Below are 25,506 nucleotides of genomic sequence, written 5' to 3' on the forward strand. Positions count from 1 at the left end.
ACTGGCCTTCCTCCTGGCTTCCACACAAACCAAACGTGTTCCTGTCTCAGGGCCTTTGCACGTGCCATTCCTTCTACTTGGGACTTTCCTCCCCCAGATTATTGCATGGCTTCCTCCTACTCCTCACAGGTTGCAACTCAATGTTAAGTATTCAGAGAGGACTTCCTAACCCTACCTAAAGCTACTTCCTCCTAATTGCCTTCTATGAATTATCCTGTTAAATTACCTTTTTAACGTGGTCACGTGTTTGGTATCTACATCCCCCTGCTGCAGTGTAAGTCTTGGTCACTGCTGTATCTCCAGAGTCTAGAACACTGCCTAGGTCGTATCAGAATTGCCTTCTATGTAAGAGACGTTAAAAAAATGTAACAGTTCCTTTTCCTTACCCTACGTGGGTTGGACTGATTCCCAGGCAAACAAGTAATTTTGCAATATGTAAAATGGAAACAGGTTTAGAAACTTTTTTTTCACATTAAAGATACAATTAAAGTGTAACAATGAATACGGAAACCATAGATCTAAGTACCAATAAGTTACCCTTAACTTTGCATTCAGTTTAAAGCAGGTTAAAATTACGTACATAATGAGTATCAGATATTCCCCCACCACAGCTACCACAGTTTGTATATGTGCACTGAAAGAAAGAAAGAACCCAAACCTGACATATCTCAGCAATAAGGATTGATGTAGTAGAAAACAGGGAAATAAGATGTCATTCAAAACTGGAATTTACTTCTACACAGGAAACAGGAATACACACTTTTCCCACAGTCTAGGATTAAGACAATTCAGTTTTAGAATCCACGAAGAACAAAGTACTCAATGCCTACAATGAATCTGAGGTATGCCAAAACCAAATACGAACGGGCCCCTTGATAAGCTAATAGAAAAAAGTAAAATAAAATAAAAATTAAAACTTTCATCTTCATGAAACATATTCTGTCCTAAAATATTTTACCCCCTATTCTAAGTGGCACTTCACAGCTAAATTAAAACGTCCTTCTTTTCTTATTCTGATAGTCTGCTCCAACATTTACAAAACATACTCCTTTTTTTCTTTCTTTAAGGAAAAAAGTACTTAGGAAGACTTTGTTAACAAAATAATTTCAACATTTGTTAGAATCAAATTCATACAAAATTAGCAAGATTGCTCACTCAAAAAAAGCAAAAACATTCACAAAATTTAAAAATGTTCCAAAAATATCTTCCTAAGATAATAAAATCAAAGGCAATTTCACCTTTAAAAGTAATCTCACTGAACAGTATGGGGAAGAAACAGTAACAGTTTTCTTTTTTCCCTCACTGATTTCCAACTTGATAATATGTTTTAAAGGCCATTACTACGGGATTTGTCTTATCGGACTGCAGTGCAGCTGCTTGTATTATTTTCCATGTTTTCCATAATCAGTGTTTATACTATTCAAAATCATCTTCTTCTGGCAGCTACTAAAACATAATTTTCTAGTTAACAGAGAGTAGAGGAGAAAAAGTATGTGTGTGTGGGGAGGGGATACAGAAAGACATTTTCCCATTATATTAAATGTTTAAAAGCAACTCCAAATCATAAAGCACATGCCACTAGAGACAAGAAAATGGCTAAGCTTCTAGACTACACTACAAAAGCAGGTAGACTTGCATCAAAATTAATATTTTAAATTATAGTTGTAAATACACCCCAGCTGTTAAACAGTGATTAAATTTTTTGAAGCATAGTGAAAGGAGTTATTTCTGTTCTACTGGTGGGCTTGTTTCTAAGATGTGTAACTGTAATTGATGTTTTCAGGAATGTGAAAAGGAGATGGTTAATAATTACTCTTTCATTTCCTACTTCATTAGAAAAAAACACCATCCTCTACTTCATCTTCTAAGTTATATATTTATATATCCTATACATCCTAAATAGATGGTTTCCTATCACATTTGATGAGTCTAGAGTAATCACATGAATATAGGACAAAACAGCTAGTTACTGCTAAGGGGGTGGAGGGGTGAGGAGAAACATCGAAAAAACATGGGATACATTTATTTGGGGACTGAAAACTAAGATGATTACTTCCAAATCCACTTTTTTTTTGTACTGGCAAAGTATAAGCAAAAATGTAAGTCGTTTCATTTAATTTTCTAATTAAAATATTATTAACATATTTATTTTAGCATCTATACACATACATTTATCAGGATTAAAACTAAAGTTTGTTCTCGGAAGTTGTGGGAGTTATTTTAATCTGAAAAAGAGAAAAAATAAAATAACGTTTAAATTTAAACTTCTCTCCTGAAGTGGTGAGAAAATCCATTCATTTTCTTCAAAAACAGAAAATCAAGGTTAAATTTTTTAAATCTATTCAAATTCCGTGTGGACAAGAATTTGCAAATATATCACAGATACACATTCCACAAACATAATAACATCTCTTCTATTACATTCATGTGCTTGTGTAATATTCTATTTTACAAAGGCTCACTTGAGCATTTTAAGTTATCATGTTATATAATCTATTTAACACTGCAATCAATTCACAAGTAATCCATTTAATCTGGTATTCTGTAGTAAATAACATGAGATTCATGTGACACTATTCCAAATTTGTCTGCTTTAACACAGAAAATTAGTTCCACTTAGTTGAATATCAATGACCTATTCAATGCAGAATGCGATAGTGCTGCAATCAGCTTTGTACTGTTATTTATAATAAATTTATCTTCTCTTGAAAATATTTAAGAATATGAGAAATAAAAAGAAAAAAGCCTTCAAAGGTACACGACGAATAGCTTCACATCACACAAATGCGGAAATTGTTAAGACTTCTCAAGATCTCAAGATATTTTCAAAAGTATTTAGCTACTCTTCAGGCCTGTGGACAACCTGCTGTGAGCAGGTGGAGAGAAGAAATCGTGCCACACAAAGAAACAGGCCAATAGCAGTTAGTCGGCTCTGCTTGCAAATGTTCAAACAACGTGACTATGCAAAATGAAAATCCAGCATGTAAAACACTAACGAGAAACAGTATATTAAATCCCAGCAGACAAATTACACTGTAAGAAACCGAAAACTATTTGAGTTGTTCAGAGTAAAATTAAAGAGTCTCTTCAAGGTTAAAAAAAATTTACTTCACAGGAATACAGTCGTAGGAATAATAAAAAAGTTCTATTCATCCAGCACGTTCCATAGTCAGAAGGTGCTTGGATGTGTGAAGAAAGCAGTGTTAAGAAAGCAGTGAGCTTAACACATATAGAACAGCAAAACTTTTTGTTTTGTTTCAACACTTTAGTTACATGCTCCAGAGAGGAAATCATTCCACTTTTTAAAAATAGTTCTAATTTTTGTTAAGCTTCTAAATTAAAATTTTAGAAGGTTGTCACCTAGATGAGAAATTCACCTTCTGTTTTAAAATGAATTTAATTCCTCTATTTCTAATTTTAAATAATAAAAACCAAAACTGTGGTTGACACATGGGGGGAGCCCTTTACAAAAATGTGTTTTTTCTTCTGTAAACACTGTCTGACTTACAAAAGGTTCTGTTTGTGAGCCATCTAACTAGCCACACATGGCCATTAAGAACTCGAAATGTGACTAGTGCAACTGAGAAACTAAATTTATAATTTTATTTAATTTTAAATACAGAAGTAGTATGATATATTTTCCCTTTTAAACACAACTTCACTGCTTTAGTACATTCCACTTTAATCGTTCCATTACTTATGTTATTGCTGTCATATACGCATCAGGAGTATGTTTCATTTCCGGTATTCCACTAATAATTTGTGTTTCATGTAGAAATGCTAACATTTTGGATATAGTGGGTTAAATAAACTGGATTAGAAAAATGAACTTCACTTGTGCTTACTTTCTTAACGTGGCTACTAAGAAACTTAAACTGCAAATATGGCTCATATTAGATTTCTATTGGACAATCTGTTTCATTCCACAACTTTTTAAATTGGTAATTTGGAAATCAGAATATATCTTTCCACAAAAGAATGAGAAAAGACTGTTAGTTTCTCAGATTATACCATTAAGACATATTTAATAAGTGCCATTACTGAGGGACTCTACATATGCAATGAAAACAGTAGGAATGTGCTGGTACACAACCAACAATAAATAAATAAATAAATATAACATACTATCATTTTATTTTCCTTGAATGATAATATTTGAGGGAAAATGGTTTCACTATTAGATGAAGAAATAGATTAAAAACTTTAAAAAATTCTAAAGAAGGCCTTTTAGTATCTTCAAGAGTTTTCAAGATTTATATCCCCAGTTCTTTATTATAAATTATTTCATTTCAAAATATATGACCTCTTCCCCCAGTCAGATAAATACACCACTAGCTCTATACTTAAAGTTATTAATAATGACTAGAATTTGTGTCCAAGAGCATGATTTTCTTGAAGAGAAAAAGACGTAAAGCAGCTCACACATATACTGGAGTAAGAGATGGTGTGAAGTAGACTCAACTAAGCCGTGAATAATCAGTGCCACTGGGGGAAAGAGAGTGCAAACAAGGTGTGCACACACCTTGCAAAGGCGGAAATGAGGAACAGCCTGAGGTGGACCCTTTTCAATACCTACCAATACCTATCAATACGTGGTACTGTTAGCCTTCAGCAGCTCAGGTGCTCCCACAGCAAATGAAGGCAAACAGGAAAGCCACGTGCTTGACTGGAAAGAGTCGTGCTACATAAGGAAGGGACTTCTGTGGGCAGGTCCTTGGGAGCCCTCTTGTCTCTCTTTGCTCTCAAAGGAGCTGCAGTGATTCTGTATCTGCAGAGATCAACCAGTCATGTTACCTAATAGAGCATGGATTTTGCGAATGTTGGAAAATCAGGAATTAAAGAGAATTGATAAAACGGCTAGGAAGGCTATCTGATGAACATAGCTTAATTTGACAACGGCTTAGAAGAAACAAAATATAAATCTTAAAATGAAAGTATAGATAAGGCAGATTTATTTCTGAGATTACAAAAATGCAAGATGACTATCCATTCATCCACCCACTCATCCATTCATCCAGTTACTGAGCTTCCACATGGGCCAGGAACTCAGCAAGACAGTGGAAATTCAAGGTCAAATAAAAACTGAAACAGGTAATTTAGATCAATTAAAAGAATTCAGTAATTTATAAAATGCATTACCCACATAATGTACATGCCAAAATACAATTTATTTTTAAAGAAATTAATGGATAATATTAAGCTCATGAAGTTTACCAATGAAAACCGGGAAAGTGAACAGACAAATGTAATCTGATTGGATAAACAGGGAGCTAATTACTAAAACAAAGGTAATGCTTCCTCCCCAAGTAATTTTGTCTAATCAGAAAAAGGTTTTAAGTGCTACTTTCCATGTAGTCACAGGGATTCAGCAATAAAACTAAATAGGAACTAAATACCCACATATCCTTAAGGTGCTAGACCAAGCCACCTACTAGGACATGCTAAGAAACTATGAAACGAGCAAGAGAATATGAAAGACATTAAAAACTAATTAGAGGAGGTGGAATTCTTAAGCTAAGAAATCAAGGTTGAACACTTTATGCCAAGTGAAAGGAATTCATGAGAATGATTTGATTTTCTATATCTCCTGGATTGTGAGGGACACCTAGGGAAGATAAGCAATGCTTTTCGTGACAGAGAAAGAAGATTTTGGTGAGGCAAGGATTTATAACTATTTCTTGTGGCCCGGATGTGGATCATGGAAAAGAGACCCACGCTGGGTCATTATGGGAAACCCTGCCTATCAAGAGGAATAGGAATCAGGAAAAGACAGAGCAGGCATTAAGGGTTCTACAGGTGAGGAATTCTCCCAAACCCACAACAATGTCCTCCTAGAAGACACCAGCCAGCTTTGGACGTCTGTCATTCCCCAAAAGAATGCATACCAGATTATATCTGCCCTGGTCAACCTAGCTCCTCCAGCCGTGTGCCACTCATTCTTACACCATACTGCAACTCTGGAGAGACCCCAGATAGCAGGTGGGAAGTGGAAGAGGATATAAAGCAAGAAAGAAGAGAGCAACACTCTCATCTTCCCTATAAACATTTCTCAGTCTGAGAAATTTTACCAGTTTTTACCAGGAGAGGTTTTACCAGTCTTGACATTACAATGAACTAGACTTTTAAACACACTCTCTGCCAAATAGACTATGACTTGCTTACTACCTGGTAGCAAGTTTACAGACTGAGAACTGTACATGAGTTTATGCAGGGGAGGAAAGAACTGTAAAGCAATTATACTCTCCCCACCCCCCCGGCAAAAAAAAAGAATAAGTTGAGAGAATGAGTTTGAAAGAACAGTTGTAAGAAAGTTGCTTCTATTGGCACTAAAAAAGCTCCATTTATCAGTTTTACACAGTAAAACTGATAAAGAAATGGCAAGTATTGGGAAGTACCCTGAATGCTTTCTCAATAACTATCCCAAAAAATCCTGTTCCACAATGAGATACCACTTGATATCCATTAGGTTAGCTATTACAAAAACGAGAGCAGTAACCAGAAAATATCAAGTGTTGGTGAAAACGTGGAGAAATTAGAATCCTTGTGTGTTGCTGGTAGGAATGTAAAATGTTGCAGCTGCCGTTAAAAAACAAAATGGAGGTTTTCAAAAAATTAAACCAGAATTACTATATGATCCGGCAATTCCACTTGTGTGTATACACCCCAAAGTACTAAAAGCAGGGACTAGAAGAGGTATTTGCACACCCATGTTCATAGCAACATTAGTCACAACAGCCAAAAGATAGAAACAACCCAAATGTCCATCAACAGATGAATGGATAAATAAAAGGAAAGAAATTCTGACACATGCCACAACACAGATAAACCTTAAAGATATTACGCTAAGTGAAATAAACCAGTCGCAAACATATAAATACTATATGAATCCACTTACATGAGGTACCTAGAGTAGTCAAATTCATAGGGACAGTTGCCAAGCAGTGCGGGGAGGGGGGAATAGGGAGTTAGTGTTAAATGGGAACCGAGTTCCAGTTTGGGATGACAAAAAAGTTCTAGAGATGGACAGGGGTGATGGTTGCACAACAGTGTGAATGTACTTAATGTCACTGAACTATACACCTAAAATTGGTTAAAATGGTAAATTTCGTATTTTTTAATTTATGTATATTTTACCACAATTTAAAAAATCCTGTTAAGGTTTCAAAATAGTGTTGAAGGAAGAAAAATCTAATTAAAGTGCAGCAGATTTAATCCCAGATTGGCACAGAACTCTGAATTTCTATCCTTTTTTCCTGCTTTTAGAAATTGGTAGATGATGGGTGGCTTGGTATGTAAAAGCACAGAATGCAGGGTTCCCTTTCAAAACCTTGCTTTTGAGAGGATAACCACCTAACGACGATAGGGAAGGCCATAAAAACCTATTAGAAAAAAAATTTTTAATGGTCAAAGCAGAGGACCAGTGTTCAATGGAGACAGAATTTTGAGGTCACTATGGTACCCCGCTGTACGCATAGAGAATTCAACAAATTGTGTCAAGTTTAATCAGCAACTACTCCCAAACCCAACCCCCTCATTTCTGTGCACTGCCAGCACCCCAGTTTAGGGTCCATTACCTCATGAGTGAAGTAATAGGAAATATCTTCTAAATGAACTCCTTTCCCACTTCCCCCTTCAATTCCTTAACCCCTCTTTTATTATAAAGACACTCTAACCTCCCACAACAGCATTTTTTTTTCTTGGCTCAACAGCGTTTTGATGGACATTACTTCCCTCTACAAAACGTTTCAATAACATCTCCACTGGTGACTGAAAAGCACAGGCTCCTTAGCCTCCCATTCATAACTTGGCTCCTCCAATTTGTTTTCCATGCTTAGCTCACATTACTTCCCTATTTGAATGATTCCCAATCTACCTCCCATTTCATGAACATGCTTTTCTAAGGTGTATCTCAAATATCATCTGAGACCCTGGATCCTGCAAAACACCCACACCCACACCCACACCCACACACACACCCTCTTTAAGTGGCTAGGGATTCCCCAGAGATAAATGACAAATGAAAGTAATCGACACAGAGCTCATGAAAGCAAATATAGTGACCAGAACTTCATATTAAGGAAAAAGTCACCTTTTTGTTCACAATTAATTGAGAAATATTTTACAGAAACAATAAGCCTTTTAAAGAATTCTGGGGTTGGAAAGGTGAGAAGGTGGCAAACTAGTTAGGGAAAGAAAAGCAGGTGTGTAGGTAGTGCTGGAGCAACTGGTTATCCATATTTTAAAAACTAAACCTGGTTCTTTCTTAACTCACACCATGTGCAATATTCAATCCCAGAAGGATTAAGGGTTATAATGTGAAAAAGCACAACATAAAAGGTTTAAAAGAAAATAGAGCCAAGTATCTTTATGAGCTGGAGAGCAGAAGAGGATTGTTTAAACAAATACAAAATACACAAACCATAAAGGAAAAGACTGAAAATTCTCATACGAAATCTCAGATTTAAAACTTCACTCGTATAACTTAAAAAGGGAAAAATACAAGCTACAAACTGGGAGAAGTTGTTTGTAACACATATAACTGACAGAGGGTCAGGACACATAATATGAAGAACATTCATGAACCAGTAAGAAAAAGACAAACAATCCAATAAAAAATTGGGCAAAAGCCATAAACAGGTATTTTGCAGAACAGAAAACAGGACTGTCAATAAATATATTTTTAAATGCTCATTGTCATTACTAATCAGGGAAATATAGTATACATTAAAACCACTGAGAGAGATTATTTAAACCCACCAGTCAGGAAAAACTTAAGTCATTTGGATACCAAGCGTTCATAGGACATGAAGAAAAACTGTTAAGGGCACAGATTCCTGGCTTCAAATTCTGGCTCTTCCATTTACTAGCAGGATGCCTTGGGCAAGCAATTTAGCCTCTGTAAGCCTCAGTTTCTCCAACTACAAAATGAGAAATAATACTAGCACATATTTTATTGACTTGCTGTGAGGATTAAATAAATTAATGCAAAGAAGTGCTTAGAAGAGTCAGTGCCCGGCATAGCAAGAATACAATAAAGTCAGCTTGTTGTTCATACTGCTAATGTCACCGTCTTCATAACTACTGGTAGCATGTAAATTGGTACAACCGCGTAGGGAAAACCATTCGGCAACACCGTGTAGGGTTAAGGGTGCATATTCCCTAAACCCAGCCATTCTACTGGCATATTCCTTGAAGAAACACTTATTTCAAGAGGAAACACGTAGTAGAAAAATGTTCACAGAACCATTGTTTGTGATAACAAAATAAATAATACAAATGTCTACCTAGGGGAAAAAGAATAAACAAATTGTGGTAATTAACATGATTTAATAACATATAGCATGGAAATAAACTAAACTACATTCATAAACATAGACCAAACTCACAAACATAACACTGGAGGAAAAAGCAACTTAGAGAAGCATAGAGAGTATGGTCCCATTTATATCAAGTTCAAGAACACGAGTAACTAAATAATACATTGTTTTCAGTTTTACTCTATATGTAAATATCCATAAGGAAAAGGAAGTGCTAAGTTTAAAAATCGGTATGGTGGTTACCTCTAGGGGCGGGAGGAAGGAGGATTTACTCAGGGGATGCACAGAAGAAAGTCAATAGCATTGGTAAGGTTTCCTTATTTAATCTGGATGGTGGGTAAACAGCCTCATTAAGTTATTCTTTACCTCTTATAAGACTAATACATGTTACTTTGCGTATATAAACTGTTTCAATAATAAAAAGTTTAAATGTATATACAAAAATCCAAGGAAAAAAGAACAGCAGTTACTACTGTAAAATCGCTTTTGAAAAACACCTGTGGTAATATCCATCCCATAGTTCTTCTCTGAATTTACCATAAACAAGGGCAAGAGAAATACAAACACATTTTCATAGCTATTTGCTTGGAGGTAATGAGCTGAAACTCTTGGGCAATGCAGCCCAGGAAGTTAGCATAGAGACAAAAGGAGTTAGGAATAAACATTGACCATCTATCCATGGTTCAGGGCAGGTGCAAGAGAAATCAACAAAGATCACTGTGAGGCCACCAGTTCTTTCTGTCCTGTGGTTCTTTCAGACCCCTTCCTCATACAGTGCTCTTCACCCCGACTGTTGCTAATATTTTCCAGGAAAAATGATTTCCCATTTTTCTGATACCTCCTAATTCCTCTCTTTGCCTCCAATCTCACTCTTCTTCAATCCATTTTCCACAATGGAACCGAAAAAAACTTTCTAAACTCCAATTCTGTTCATACCATCACTTCCTTAGTTATAACTCTTCCATGGGTCCCGCTGGCCTAAGAATAAAGCAGAATCTATACTATGTAACTGACAAGTCTTCGAACGACTTGGCTCCTACTTAAGTCACTTTGCTCATCACTTCCAGCTTATCTTCTGATTACAAAAGGTTAAAGCAGTGGTTCTCAAACTGTGGCGCCTACAGCATCAGCACTACCTAGGAACTTAGAAATGCATGCCTAGCCCAGACCTACTAAATCAGAGTAAACTCTGCAGGTGGGTCCAACAATCTGAGTTTTAACAATCTTCCACTTGATTCTGAAGCACACTAAATAAAGTCTGAGCAGCACTGGTTTACAGCACAAATGAGAGGTAAATTAGTACCCGAAGAACTCTGTGGGAAAATTGAAAAGTACTGTACAGCATAGTGGTTAGAAGCACACAGCCTGGGGTCACAGTGCCAGGGTTCAAATTTCTGCTCAGCTTCTCCCTGGTACTGTAATCACAGGGAAATTACTTAGCCTGCCGTAGCACAGTGTAGTGGCTGACAGATCCTACAGCAAGGCTGCTTGGATTTCAATCTTGGCTCTATCCCCCATTAGCTATGTGACCCCCAGCAAGTCACCTACTATCTCTGAGCCTCAGCTACCTCATTTACAAAAGTATAAATAATAGCACCTGCTTCATATAGTTGTTGTGAAGATGAAATGAGTTAATATACGTACTATGCTTAGAATTGTACCTGATACACATTAAGCACTGTTTATTATTATTATAATTATTATTAATTTCACAGGGACCACATTATATTTTGGAGACAGAGAGTCAACACTGAGTGCTAATGCCTACAGAGAATAAGTAAAACTCACCTGTTCTGATGAGGAAAAATTTTCCTCATCTTCTATTACGGAAGTGACTTTTTCTTTTTTTTTTTTCCCCTCAGTATACCATTCATCCCTCTGAGTTTACTTTTTTCCAATGAAGGAGCACTTAACTGGAAGGAATGACCTCCTCCAAAGAGGCACGGGGTCTGCCTTGAGTGCCATTTGTTTCATAATAATACTTCTTTTTTAAGCAAAGCACTTATAAGAATGAAAAGGGATTTACTGAGCATTATCCCTATGCTAGTGAAAATACTTCTGGGGATAATTCCAAAAACATACCCAGTGTTAATTTACCTAGAAACTCTACATGTAAAAGTGCTATTAAGACACCCATCTGCACAGTCATTAAGAACACTGAAAGTAACATGATACAAAGATTTGGAAAGTAGAACTTTGTATCTCTCTCTCCTCACTAGCAAGAGGTCCTACTATGTCCCCCAGACCAAAACACATGAATGTCAGCCACAGTACATCCAGTGCAGAGTATATTCTATTAACATAAACAAGTGTAACAAAACCATGTTTTCTGAAGACATAATAACTGGATCTCAGTGATATGAAATTATGCAGTGAAATTTTTCCAAGGGTCTCCAAGTGTTTAACCTCATACTTAGAACATGAAAGAAAATATGAGAGAGAGAAAATATACTGGAGCAAGTCACAAAACCAAAGTCAAAATAAGGGCTCATTACTGAGAGTTCAATGCTTCTTGTGACCATAAAGGTAATATACTAATTGAACCCTGAAAATCAGTTTTGTCATTAATATGTATTGAGATTCTGGAATCCTCTGTCCCACGGTTTCTAACAGAAGTATATATGAACCTGGTGTACAGTAATCTTTAAATGTGATTTTCTTGATTTCTCTAGGCTTAAAAAATCAGTTTCCTGTGTAAAATCAACTTAAGGGAATGTGAAGATTTTCATAGAAAAGAAAAAAGAATGAGCATTTAATGCTATGGAGAGTTTAGGATTTTTATCTGCATGTGATAGCCACATGTTCTGTGCTGTTTTGATTTGCTTTTCCTGGACCTCAACTATGTGGTGAGGTAAAGGAATTTTGGCAGCACCTCTTTTCATGATTTTCTACTTTCAAATGAAGGACACTGCTTACAAAGAACATTCAATCAACTCTGGATTTCAAGGCACCTCCTCAATACAACAGATTTTATATTGGGGGGAAAAGAAAGGTTAACAAATTAAGATTACTTAATTTTTAAAAGGCATTGAGGGACTTCCCTGGTGGCGCAGTGGTTAAGAATCCGCCTGCTAATGCAGGGGACACGGGTTTGAGCCCTGGTCCAGGAAGATCCCACATGCCGCGAAGCAAGGAAGCCCGTGCGCCACAACTACTGAGCCTGTGTTCTAGAGCCCACGAGCCACAACTGCTGAGCCCGTGTGCCACAACTACTGCAGCCTGCATGCCTAGAGCCTGTGCTCCAGAACAAGAGAAGCCACCACAATGAGAAGCCCACGCGCCACAATTAGAGAAAGCCCGCGCGCAGCAACGAAGATCCAACACAGCCCAAAACTAAATAAATAAATTAATTAATTAATTTTAAAAGGCATCGATGTGCTATGGCAAGTCAACCTGAACAGCTCTGCTTCTGCTGATTTAATACCACACAATTCCAATTACAGAGGAAAGAAAGGTAACAACGTCAGTCATATTTTACAACTAAAAACCCACAACGGCAAAGAAAACTGCTAATCTTCCGATGTTTTTAGAAAGGCACGCAGGATGCTTTATAACAAAGTATAATATATAACCTTCCCAGACTGCCTGAAAAAGGAACACACTGATTCCTCAGAATAGGACTTAACTCAAGATCCTCTAAAATAAGAAAAAGTGTTTTCAACTATAAAATGTATGAGATGGATAAAATGTAGGTTTTCCATACTCTGTCTGTAAGTATTAACCACACAGGTATTGGTAAGGATTCTGGACTTGATGGAGCCCTCTAAGCACCTCACCAGAACATTTACCTGTATCATCCTCTGCGTGCCATCAACGTTGACAGACAATAAGGGTGAAGCCAGGTTCCACGCGCCGGTCACATTTAGTTTCGACTCATCAACTTCCACCTGTTGTGACACCAAGTAAGACTGTTACCATGAAGAAAGACAGAAAACTGATCTCAAGTTCACTGCTGCATACAAAGCAGCAGCCATTTTAAACAGATGGCTCCCCAAACAACCTGTCATGTTTACTGCTCTCACCATGAAAGACAGGGTCCAATGAGAGTCTTCTCAGCCATCTCTGGGGAGAGGTGAGGACCTGGGCACAGCTGCCTCTGGGTACTGAGGTTTCAAGTGATTTCCAGTAAGTAACAAGCAGCCTTCTAAGTCTAACCCTATCCTGCGTGCTACATTTACTGCAATTAGACGAGTAATGCATATAAATGCCAGTGACATTTTGCGACCCACACAACAGGGCTTGCACATAATATCCTCTCCAAGGACCGACAAAGAACTTTTTCTGTGTTAATTTTAATGAAGGACTATGCATTGTTATCTTAATTAAACAGAAGCTTTAATTAGGCAAAAGTTTTTGGCGTTGAATATCAAAAGTCTATTTGAACTTTGCAAACTTCTGTCCTATTTCTGTCCATCATAAATGATTTCATCCAGTCGTCATTCAAGAAGTTACCTCCAAAAGCCCATTACCTTTTAAAACAGATATTCTTAATAGAAAAATTTTATTATTCAAATAAATAAAAGTAATTGAAAGGAAAAAAACCCTCAAAGCTAACTTAAAAGTACCATTCCTTACTTCTTCCTTTTCATTCACTCATTTGCTAACTCTTCAATGTGAGAAGTAAGCGAAAATAACACTACTTTAAGTCTACAGTAAACAACCTAACAAAGAGAGATTTAAGTTTCCTGAAGTTTCAAAATAAACCTGTGGCACAGCCAAGATACATTGATCCCTAACAATTCTTTCACTATCGATTCTCTTAAAAGATACTCACTCACTATAATCAAAGGCACACAGACTTAACACTGTTTAGAAGAATACGTGTGTACCTATATATTTAGATGTATATGTTTGGATAGGTATTTATGTATATATATTTCCGCAAAGATATGTTATTGGCTATGTACTGAAGTATCAGTAGGACATGTATCACACACTGGCTTGCGTTTCTGGGTTTAGTGGCCTCTCTGTACCCACAGTACAATCCAGTTACATGGAAGAAAAAACAATGGCTTTGGAATCACACTGACTTGGGTCTCACTTGACACTGCTGCTTTATCAAGTGCAAGCTGTTTACTAAGTTGGAGTATTTAACCTCTCTGAGCTTCAGTTCCCAAACTATAACACAGTAAAAATAGCTATCTGAGAGGGGGGTGCTCTAAAGATTAAATAAGTTAACATATGAAAGTCTCTACCAATATGCTTGTCATGGTAGGTCCTAAATATTTCCTCTCTTCCCCTGTCTCTAGTAATTTTACTGTCTTACCTTTAAACTAGTTTTAAAAATAAGGTCAGATAATCGTACTATCTCACAGATTACTTACTATTAAAATACTACATGATAAAGGTCTGAGAAGCAGAAAAGGCTACAGTTTTGATTAAAGCAGCACTGATCCATTTTAAATGATCCTATTTAGCCCTTGCCCCCCAAATTAAGTATCTCCTTATGCAATGAAAGATTTCCAAAAGAAGCTCTTAGCAGGTAGGTTTTACAAATATTAAATGCTAAAAAGATATTCTAAAACTGAAATATTGCTTTAAAATGTTTCTAAATTTAAAAGTTAAAAAAAGTTCAGTAATCAATTATAAAAGTTTTATTTGTTAAAAAAAAGTTAGAGGTTGTAAAGAAAGGTTTTGAATGATAATCATTTAAAATTTGTTATCTGATATTAATTTCCAGTCAACAGGGCTGACAATGAAACCGTAATTGCTATCATTGGGGCACATGAAGGGGAACTGAGGAAAGAATCTAATCTACTCAAATCATGTTAGAGGAAGAACCAAGTTGTTACACCCTGAAATAAACCATTTTTATGAATGTCAAAACAAACTGTGATATATCCATATGGTGGAATATTATTTGGCAATTTAAAAAGGATGAAATACTAACACATGCTACAACATAGATGAACCTTGAAAACATGGTAACTGCAAGAAGACAGTCACAGAGGACCACAAATTATATAGTTCCACTTATAGGAAATCCAGAATAGAAAAATCTGGAAGAGACAGGAAGCAAACTAGCAGCTGTGTTAAGCAGGAGTCGTGAGGGGAATGGACTGGGGCGGGGAGGTTGAGGGGTGGTGGCTATGCGTAATAGGCTTTCTTGTTGGACATGATGAAACTGTTCTAAAATTGACTGTGGTGATGGTGGCACAACTCTGTGAATATACTACACTCTACTGAATTATACTCAAACAGGTAAATTACACGGCATGTGAATTATATCTCAATAAAGCTGTTAAAAAATAAGTAACAAATGAAAACATGGAGGGTGGACTTTATTTTTTCAAAAACCAGAAGCATTACTTTATGAGAAATTAAAGAAGATCTAAAAAACGGAGACATAGGGCTTCCCTGGTGGCACAGTGGTTGAGAGTCCACGTGCCGCTGCAGGGGACACAGGTTCGTGCCCCGGTCCGGAAAGATCCCACATACCGCGGAGCGGCTGGGCCCGTGAGCCACAGCCACACAGCCTGCGCGTCCGGAGCCTGTGCGCCGCAACGGGAGAGGCCACAACAGTGAGAGGCCCGCGTACCGCAAAAAAAAAAAAAAAAAAAAAAAAAAATGGAGACATATATCATGTTCATGAATTAGAAGAGTTTTAGTGTTATTAAGATATAATTTCTCTCCCGAATTGACCCATATATTCAATGTAATTCCAATCGAAATCACAGTAGGCTTTTTTTTGGATAGAATTGATAAGCTGATTCTAAAATATATACAGAAAAGCAAAGGATATAGGATAATGAAGACAATTTTGAAAAATAAGCAAATGTGGAGAACTCATGTCACTTGATTTTAAGACTTCCCATAAAGCCACAGTAATCAAGACACTGGTGTAAGAACAGACATATTGATTAATAGAACAAAATTGAGAGTTCAGAGGCCCACATATAAATGCCTAGTTGACTTTCAAAAAAGGTGCCAAGATATTAAATAAAGTATAGTTTATCAACAACAATTGAACATCTATATTTAAAAAAATAAACCCTGGTCCTTACCCCATACCATTAAAAAGAAAAATCAATTCAAAACAATTAAAACTAAATGCAGGGCTTCCCTGGTGGCGCAGTGGTTGAGAGTCCACCTGCCGATGCAGGGGACACAGGTTCATGCCCTGGTCCGGGAAGATCCCACATGCCGCGGAGCGGCTGGGCCTGTGAGCCAGGGCCGTTGAGCCTGCGCGTCCACAGCCTGTGCTCCGCAACGGGAGAGGCCACAACAGTGAGAGGCCCGCGTACCGCAAAAAAAAAACAACTAACTAACTAAATGCAAAGCCTAAAACTATAAAACTTTTGGAAAACATGAGAGAAAATCTTTATGACTTAGGGCCAGGCAAAGATTTCTTAGGATACAAAAAATGCAAATCTTATGAGAAAAAACAGACGAATTTAACTTCATCAAAATTTAAAACTTCTGTTTGAAAGACACTTTTAAGAAAAGGAAAGTCAAGCCACAGGTTGTGAAAAAATATATGCAAAATAATGGACTTGTATCCAAAATATATAAAGAACTTATAACGCAAAAACAAAACCAACTCATTTTCTTTTTAATGGACGAAAGATTTGAATAGACACTGCATCAAAGGAGACGGATGACAAGCACACGAAAAGATGCTCAAAATAATGAAATGGTCATTAGGGAAAGCCAAATTAAAGTTATAATGAAACAGTGTTCCACATCCGCTAAAATTAAACAGAGTGGTAATACTAGGAGCTGGTAAACAGTGGAGCAACTGAAACTTTCATACATTGCTGGCAGGAATGCAAAATAGTAGACCCACTTTAGAAAACCCCAGAGAATTGAAAGGCCATGTACACACAAAGACCTATACATGAAAGCTCTGAGAAGCTTGTTTATGATAGCAGAATATATATAGCAGAATGTTTACATCAGCCTCAAACTGGAAAAACCCCAAAAGTCCAAATGAACTGAATAATGGATAAACAAATACGGTATATCCACACAATGATCTAACTAGCAATAAGCATTTCAAAAACATTATGCTAAGTGAAAGGAGGCTGAAACAAAAGAATACACACTGTGTGATTCCATGTATTTGACATTATATGGCAGGAATCAGACCAGCGGTTGGTAGGAGGCAAGGGTAGGAGGGTGACTGACTAGGAAGGGGAATGAGGGAAATTGTGGGGGTGATGGAAATGTCCTAAATCTTGATATTGGTGCTGATTACACAACTATATATTTTGTCAAAACTCAACCAAACCACACAATTAAAAAGAGTAAATTTTATACAGATTGTACCTCAATAAATCTGACTCTTAAAAAATGAAAACATAAGGAAAAAACATACCTCTTCAAAAACTGAAAACAGTATTTTTGAACTACCTTTGATTTATCTTCCCTTCCTGATAAATCGATTTCTCTCCCTGTATCCTCTGCTACTGGATGAGTGGATGTGAATGTTACCTTGGCAAGAAGGACAGAACGCAAGTTCCTTCCAGACAGAAACATGAAAATTAAATTATATGAAGGAAAGACAGAAGATGGAGAGATCGCAGTAGCCCCATTTCCTCTCTTTCATGGATCCTTGGAAACAGGTATGGGGGTGGCAGTAGAGAGAGATGGTATTCTGACTGGTAGCAAGTACCCTAAAAATATCTGGGCTACAGGTCTACTTCTGGAACATAGCGGGAATAACAATATAGCACTGATGGAGAAACAGGCTGGAAAGATGATCCCAGTACATCATAGTAGTAGGAATCTAAAAGTTTCTACCTCTCCTACTGAGATGACTAGAAAGAGTCTGGGTCAGGATAAAGACCACATAGAACTGGGGACTCCATGACTGAAGGCAAATAGTAACCAGGACCACGGGTAGCAGAAGCCTCTTTTTTTTTTAACATCTTTATTGGAGTATAATTGCTTTACAATGGTGTGTTAGTTTCTGCTTTACAACAAAATGAATCAGTTATATATATACATATGTTCCCATATCTCTTCCCTCTTGTGTCTCCCTTCCTCCCACCCTCCCTATCCCACCCCTCCAGGCGGTCACAAAGCAACAAGCTGATCTCCCTGTGCCATGCAGCTGCTTCCCACTAGCTATCTACCTTGTTTGGTAGTGTATATATGTCCATGTCTCTCTCTTGCTTTGTCACAGCTTACCCTTCCCCCTTCCCATATCCTCAAGTCCATTCTCTAGTAGGTCTGTGTCTTTATTCCTGTCTTACCCCTAGGTTCTTCACGACATCTTTTTTTTCTTAAATTCCATATATATGTGTTAGCATACGGTATCTGTCTCTCTCTTTCTGACTTACTTCACTCTGTATGACAGACTCTAGGTCTATCCACCTCATTACAAATAGCTCAATTTCGTTTCTTTTTAGAAGCCTCTTTGATGACAAACAGGATCAACAGTCACCGGTCCAGGTCCTTTTGCAGCAAAGCCTTGCAAGGACACTGTGGGTTTGAGTTCTCTGTCCCACCTCCATGGTTATGAGACCAATGTGACCGCATCCCCAGAGGCCCCTCTCACATTCACCCAGAATCCACATGTTAGTGGAAGTGGGAGGGAGAGGAAGAAACCTGAAGTACTGTAGTACCTGAAAGAAACGAGTTAAACCAAAAGAGACCAAGATCCTGCTTATTAGCAAGTTTTTCTTCCCCCTCGCCCCCTACTAAAGATCATATGTGATAAAAAAAAAAAAAAACTACATTTCCTTATACACCTGGTAAGTAATGAGTCTAAATTTGCAACTTCACTATATAACTGAAGGGATAAGCTCCAAATCCTAAGCTATGAAACGTATCTGCAAATTTTAAATGACGGAAGAGAACATGCTGAAAGCCATCACATGCCTTGTCAGGCCTCAAGCAATAAACAGATTTCTAAACAACAAAAACAAACAACAAAACAAAACTCCCATAGTTCTGAACAGTAGATGCAATGATTCTACTGATGCTATCATTAGATGAGTGGAAGCTAGATCTAAGTATAAACCGTAGGAGAGGTAGGGAATGTCTCTTTAAACCACAGTTTAATACCATAAAAAGGTGGAGGCAGACCACTGAAGAATTCTTGTTACTATGCCATACATATTGTTTACACCTAACTCTTCAGCCAAGGGGACTGAAGCAGCAGAGGCAGAGTGTAAGTAGCATTTCACTATTACGACACTGAGAACCTGACATAAAGAACCACCCTATCTTTTCAATGCCAAAACTAATGAGAAATGAAATCTAGGGCAAAGGAAATAACAGATATGGTGAGAGGGTATTAGGGTAACAAGCCTGACAAGGAAACGCTGTAGGCTGCCCATGCTTATAACCAACCACTTACCTTATTGCAACATAAATAATAATCAGAAAACAATCAATACTGAATCTTTGCATACAATTCTCAAAAAAAAATTTGTAAAAAGAAAAAGGTAAATAAAGAGCATGTAACACAAGAACTCCTCAAAGAAACACAGGAAGAGTTCAGATAAATAATTCTCCAAAGTCTCAAAGACAACCATAGGAAACGTGACCCTTCTTTAAAAAAAAATGAGCTCAAAGAAGAAAAACAAAGGTTCAAAGAAGAGATTGAACAACAACAGAAGGAAATGAAAATCAAGCTGGCAGAACTCAGAAAAAAATGAAGAGAAAAATAACATTATAGAGATAAAAGCCACATTAAGAAGCACTAAAAATAGAATAAGTGTGACTAAAAAGAAAGAAAAGGACATACAGAAATCATATAAAACAAAGTGGAAAAGACCAACAATATAAAAACAATTTATAGAGAAGACAATAGATATGGAGGAGGGAGAAATGGGATCCAAAGTATATACAAATTCTCCTTCGAAAATGCTATAAAGAAAGAACAGGGAATTCCCTGGCAGTTCAGCGGTTAGGACTCAGCGCTTTCACTGCTGAGGGCCTGGGTTCAATCCCTGGTTGGGAGAACTAAGATCCCACAGGCTGCGTGGCACGGCCCAAAAAAAAAAGGAAAGAAAGAAGAGTAAATGTAGATTCATTTAGGGTAAAGCTTTGCAAAATAAATAAAACCTTGAATTTGTAGATCAATGATGATTATGGAACATTAAGAATAAAGAAAGAATTATGTGGCTATTTAGGCAAAAATATGAAATCATGCACAAGCAAGGAAAAAAACTCAGGTCAGCCTAACTTCTCAAGAGCAACACTGATACAGAAGACCACAGAGCAATGTGGTATAAGTACGAAAAAAAGAAAATGTTGCCCCCCAACATTCTCTTTTTATACCCAGCCAAGCTGTCCTTAAAGTGTATCATATAAACATAACCTGCAGCATATAAGAACCTAGTGCCCCTTCTTTAAAAATGAGGCATCTCTATACATACTGATATGAAACCATCTCCAAGAAAATACAGAATACTATATAAAATATGCTATCATTTATTAAGGAAAAACCTTTTAAGTGTGTGTTTTAAATGCATAGAATATGGCTGGACAAATGTATAAGAGGAGCAGAGTGGCTGAGGGACAGAGATGGAAGGGAAGCTTGCTTTTCACTGCCAACCCACTCACACTTTTTGAATTTTATATATGTATAAAATTGTATATGTATACGTATTTTATAAAAATTTTTTAAGTGAGGAGAAGTGTAAGTGCCTAATTCCTCTTTCATTATAGCATACAATCAATACCTACTTTAGATCTTTCACTAACAGCACACAATAAATAGTAGCTGTTGTTTTAAAACTTCATTTTGGTTAACAGAGCAATACTCTTTTCAATTTCTCTGGTTGTAGATTTACTGATTTCATCTACAACACCCAAGCTGACAACACATTTCAGACAATCTCTCTTTCTCAACTCTCATTCTCATCTGAAAATGAGGGAGTTAAAACAGCAATGGTGAAGAACTCCTCTAGGTCTCAAATTCTACAGTTTGATGGTTGCAAAGCCCTTTTATTTAAGATATATTTAGAGAGTTAATTTCTGATATGGCAAATTCTAATACAGGAAAGGGATTTTTGTTTTGCTCAAAGACCTCTGTTTGAGGTTGGAAGTTTTTAAGATTTCTCCTTTAATAGGCAATAAAAGTTAACAAATTAAGTAAAATTCAGTGTGGGGATAAGAGAGACCAAGAGTGAAGTGACAAATGACATAAAACTCTGGGGCTCAAATAAAATTTCACACCTTTCAAGGCAGACGATATTGTGGAACTGTTCTAGCACCATGAAAACACCATAGTATTTTAAATTATTTTAAAACTCTGTATTTAAAAAACAATCCAAAGACTCAACATCTCTATTTAGAAACACTAACTCAAACATAAAGTTAGTCTTTAAACAGGCATAGGACTCAAGTGTACAACTTTACACTAATTATCATCTAATACTGACCCACACTCTTGGCAGATGACCTCCTCTTCTCTTTGCCAAAACTGAAGCCATAAGTCATAAGTCCATGAGACATAAGTCCTCTTATTTTCATGCATCATCAACCATCTTCTTTCCTCTACTGACATTCACACACTGGCCGCTTCCCCTCTGTTTTCAAGCACACACAGGATTCCCATATTTTCAAAGCACGTGCACTTGGCCCGCTATGCCCTCCAACCACCAAACTATTTATTCTCCTCTTTTCTCTGACAGGTTCTAGAATAAGTTGCTCTGTACCTACTTTCTTACCACATACCTTTCCCCTTAACCTTCCACAATCTGGCTGCTAAAACTGTATTCTGAAAGATCACAAATCTTCTTCAGCAATTTTTATACTCTCTTCTTATCCTCATTACTCTTTACTTCTCAGCAGGAAGGAAGACCTCTCTAAGGAGGTGATTTTTAAGCTAAGATCTGAAGAGTGAGTGGGAGTTAATGTGGTAGTGGTAGGTGGGAATATCCAGAGAGAATATCATGTAGAAAAAAAATCCCTGAGGCAAGAAAGAGCTTAGCTTATTTGAAACCAGTGTGCAGAAGACAGGAAACCAAGGAGAACATGGCACCCAGAGAGAGGATGGAACAGTGGGAAACACTAAAGGATTCCAACTGGAGAGTGACATCATTAGCTTTGTATTTTTAAAAGATCGTTCTGGCTACAGCTTGGAGAATGCATTAGATGAAACAAAAATAAAAATTATGGGGACCAGGTCTAGACTACTGGTAGTGGAGAGTAGTAGTATATTCAGGAGTAATATAAACTGGGGGAGGAAACTGGGAACTGGGAACACAGAGGTCAAGATATGAAACAGTCACTGAGGAAAAGGGAGAAGAGTGACCTTTTGGAAAAACAGCAAAACTGCCACACAGGGTTCAAAGCGCAGCTGCAGTGAGACACTGTGGCCAGGTAATGGTATGGACCATCCTCCAGCAATGCTCAGGTACCTTGTTTGAGATGGGCATAAAGAAAACAAGAGGTTGAGTTCATTTGAGTTTGGTATTGATGGAAGAATGAAGGGGTTGAAGAAGTTAAGGGTATTTGTTAAGTGAATGACTACAATTATAGGCCAGGGAATCTAAGCTGGATAAATGATAGAAAAATGGGAGTGGATTTAGGAATGGAGGGAAAACATAAGGACTAACAGTTGTGTTGAGGCAGAGAGACAGACCATGAACTGGTTGCTAGTCTTCAGTTGCAGGGGGAGGGATGCAGGGGAGGGAACGTGAAGGTTGACAAGAGGAAGGGGAGGTGGTGATGTAGACCAATGAAAGTGAGCTTCAAAGAACAAGGGTTTTATAAGAGGGAGGGGAAAAGTTATCTAGAGTGACACCAGGAGAAAAACATTCCCAACTCCCATCTCTGAGGTGCATGCAGTATGAGAGCAAATCTCCCCCCAGGTTTCTTTCTGTTAAGGCAAGTTAAGAGGCAGAACATTCAGAGAAAAGGCTGAGAATCCAGGGGACATGGCTGATGACAAAGCAAGAGATACAGAAGGCACAGTGGAAAAAGGTTGAGAGCAAGTAGAGAGATTATGCCGAAGAGCATAGGAAATAGGTTTAGGAGTAACAGCTGACTCAAAAGGCTTTCAAACTGCCCAGGTTCTCTGCATCTGCACCACTACCGCCTTATCCAAACCCGCCACCCATCTCGCACCTGGGCTACTGAGAAAGACACATCTTCCCACATATATTCTTCCGTATCTACAACTGGTTCCCCTAACCATAAGCAGAATAATCATAAAACTAATCATTTACAACATCAGAGATAAAGGGGAAATAAAGACAATGTGAGAACATCCAAATGGAGGTCCTGCCAGCTTTCAAAAAGTGTAAACTCTAAAAAGACATGTACTACTGTAATCTTTAGTATAAGGACACCACATTTCACACCATTCTGTAATCATTTCAAGATTAAATTCTATTTAAAATATTGACATTATAAATTTGAATTAATCAGAGCAAGGCTGTGGTGGGTGGAATTCATGAAATTCATCTCAACATGCTCTATTTTCTGATAACTTTCCCCTGGCTTAATCAAAGAGATCAGTGTAGATAAAAATCATTCATAATAAGAATATTTATGATGTTTGAAACAACTGTTCAAAAACACAATTTCCTTCCTATTTCAAGAAAGCATTTTCTCATATTTAACAATCTACCTGTAACTCTGTATTCCATTAAAAGAATTTAACTGCATTTGTGGTACAAACAATGTTGATGTGGAATATTTTCCATGAGTTGTTTGGAACATTCAATTTTCCTACCTACGTAATCATAAGGGAAAAAGAAAGTGCACACCCTAAATTAATCTGACATTTGAGAGAGATTACTTACATCCTTTACCATTAAAAAACAAAAAAGGCACTTCCTCAGAGATACCTCATGACACAGTTACAGCTTCTATTGGAGCAGGCACCTGCTAAACAATTTTTTTCAACATTAGGAATGTAAAAACTTACAAAACAAAATATTTGCCAAAAAGTATTTCCAAAAATAATAAAAATTGGGGACAATGCAGGCTGTAAGAAGTGTTTTTGATTCACCATACGAGTCTTCTTTTTTGTTATACACAAATTCGAAATTCTTTTTTTTAATCATCAAATGTTAAGATGATTAGCATTGCGAAGAAATCTAAGATAAAAATCAAGGTATTCCACTAGTTTAAAGACTCTGATCAAATATCTTGCTTCTATTTCTGAAAACAATACCAAGGATGAAAAAGACTTGCTTGTTAATCAAGCCATAACTAATTTTCAGAAAGGAATAATTAGTTCCTGCACCTTTAATAGGCTTTCAGAGATTACCTTAAAAATAATTAATCTGCATAAAATATGGAAAAAGATCTGCAGTTTTCTGATTTGACTATAAAGCTGGTAAGGGTCCTGGAAATAATATACTCCAGCCCAACCCTCTCTTCCTTCTATTTCATATATAAGGAAATTATAGAGCCATATAAATTATGTAAGTTATAGAAGCAATTATCTTGCAATTCTCCTCAGAGTATATCACTTAAATCCACATGTCAAAAGCAAAAGTAACAGACGTAAATCTAAATACTAAGATACAGTGCTTGTACATAGTAGTCAGTCAGTGCGTATTTTACCTTGAAAGAAAAGAAGACTGTTTTAGAGATAAAGATATTTACTGGTTCTTTTGGTTCTTATCTCTTTAACTATTGCTAACAAAAATATGATTATTAGATGTATATCAAACAGATGAGGTATATTCACACTCCCCAGTAACAAAGGAATCTCTATGTCATGCAGTTAATTAAAGTGGGATATTACCACCACCCAACATTACCATAGTTCACTGACTTCTACATAAACTGCTGTTGGATATGTAGAATACAAATATACTTTTTTAAAAAAATTCTAAAAGTTAAGATATTGACAATAAGAAGCACATAATTTTCCTATTATTTATATCTAATAACTTTGCTATGTGCCTCAACATTTACTTCTCAGGTAAACTATAAGAAAAATAACTCGAATATTTTATTCTAATAATGAATAATTCTTAATATTTTAATATGAACTATAACACAGTCTTATATCTTAATATAACACAAAGAGAGTAGGTTTTCTTTATCCTGTTCTTCTATTTACTAAAATACTTTATTATTCCAGAATATAGTTAGGATACCTCTCGTGCCCTTCTAGAGAGAAATGAGAAAACTTGTTTTCTGAAAACAAAAGGAGACAACCATTTTTCATACGTTTCTTCTTTATCACTATCACCTGGGAAACAGTCTTTTATTTCTCTCTCAAATATATATGTAATAATGACAAAAACATCAAGAGGAATTAGACATT

General features: G+C 36.8%; 1 protein-coding gene across 2 annotated transcripts in view; it reads right to left on the reverse strand.

The window, feature by feature from the left end:
* PCCA (propionyl-CoA carboxylase subunit alpha) overlaps positions 1-25,506 on the reverse strand; it is a 355,122-nt gene that overhangs the window by 67,050 nt on the left and 262,566 nt on the right. For both annotated transcript variants that reach the window (XM_067713375.1, XM_067713376.1), the window contains one exon: positions 13,106-13,204. In XM_067713375.1, the coding sequence (XP_067569476.1) occupies positions 13,106-13,204 (99 nt within the window). Of the gene's footprint in view, positions 1-13,105; positions 13,205-25,506 lie in introns of those variants that run through there.

Source organism: Pseudorca crassidens, chromosome 18 (assembly GCF_039906515.1).
Source record: "Pseudorca crassidens isolate mPseCra1 chromosome 18, mPseCra1.hap1, whole genome shotgun sequence".
NCBI classification, from domain to species: domain Eukaryota; kingdom Metazoa; phylum Chordata; class Mammalia; order Artiodactyla; family Delphinidae; genus Pseudorca; species Pseudorca crassidens.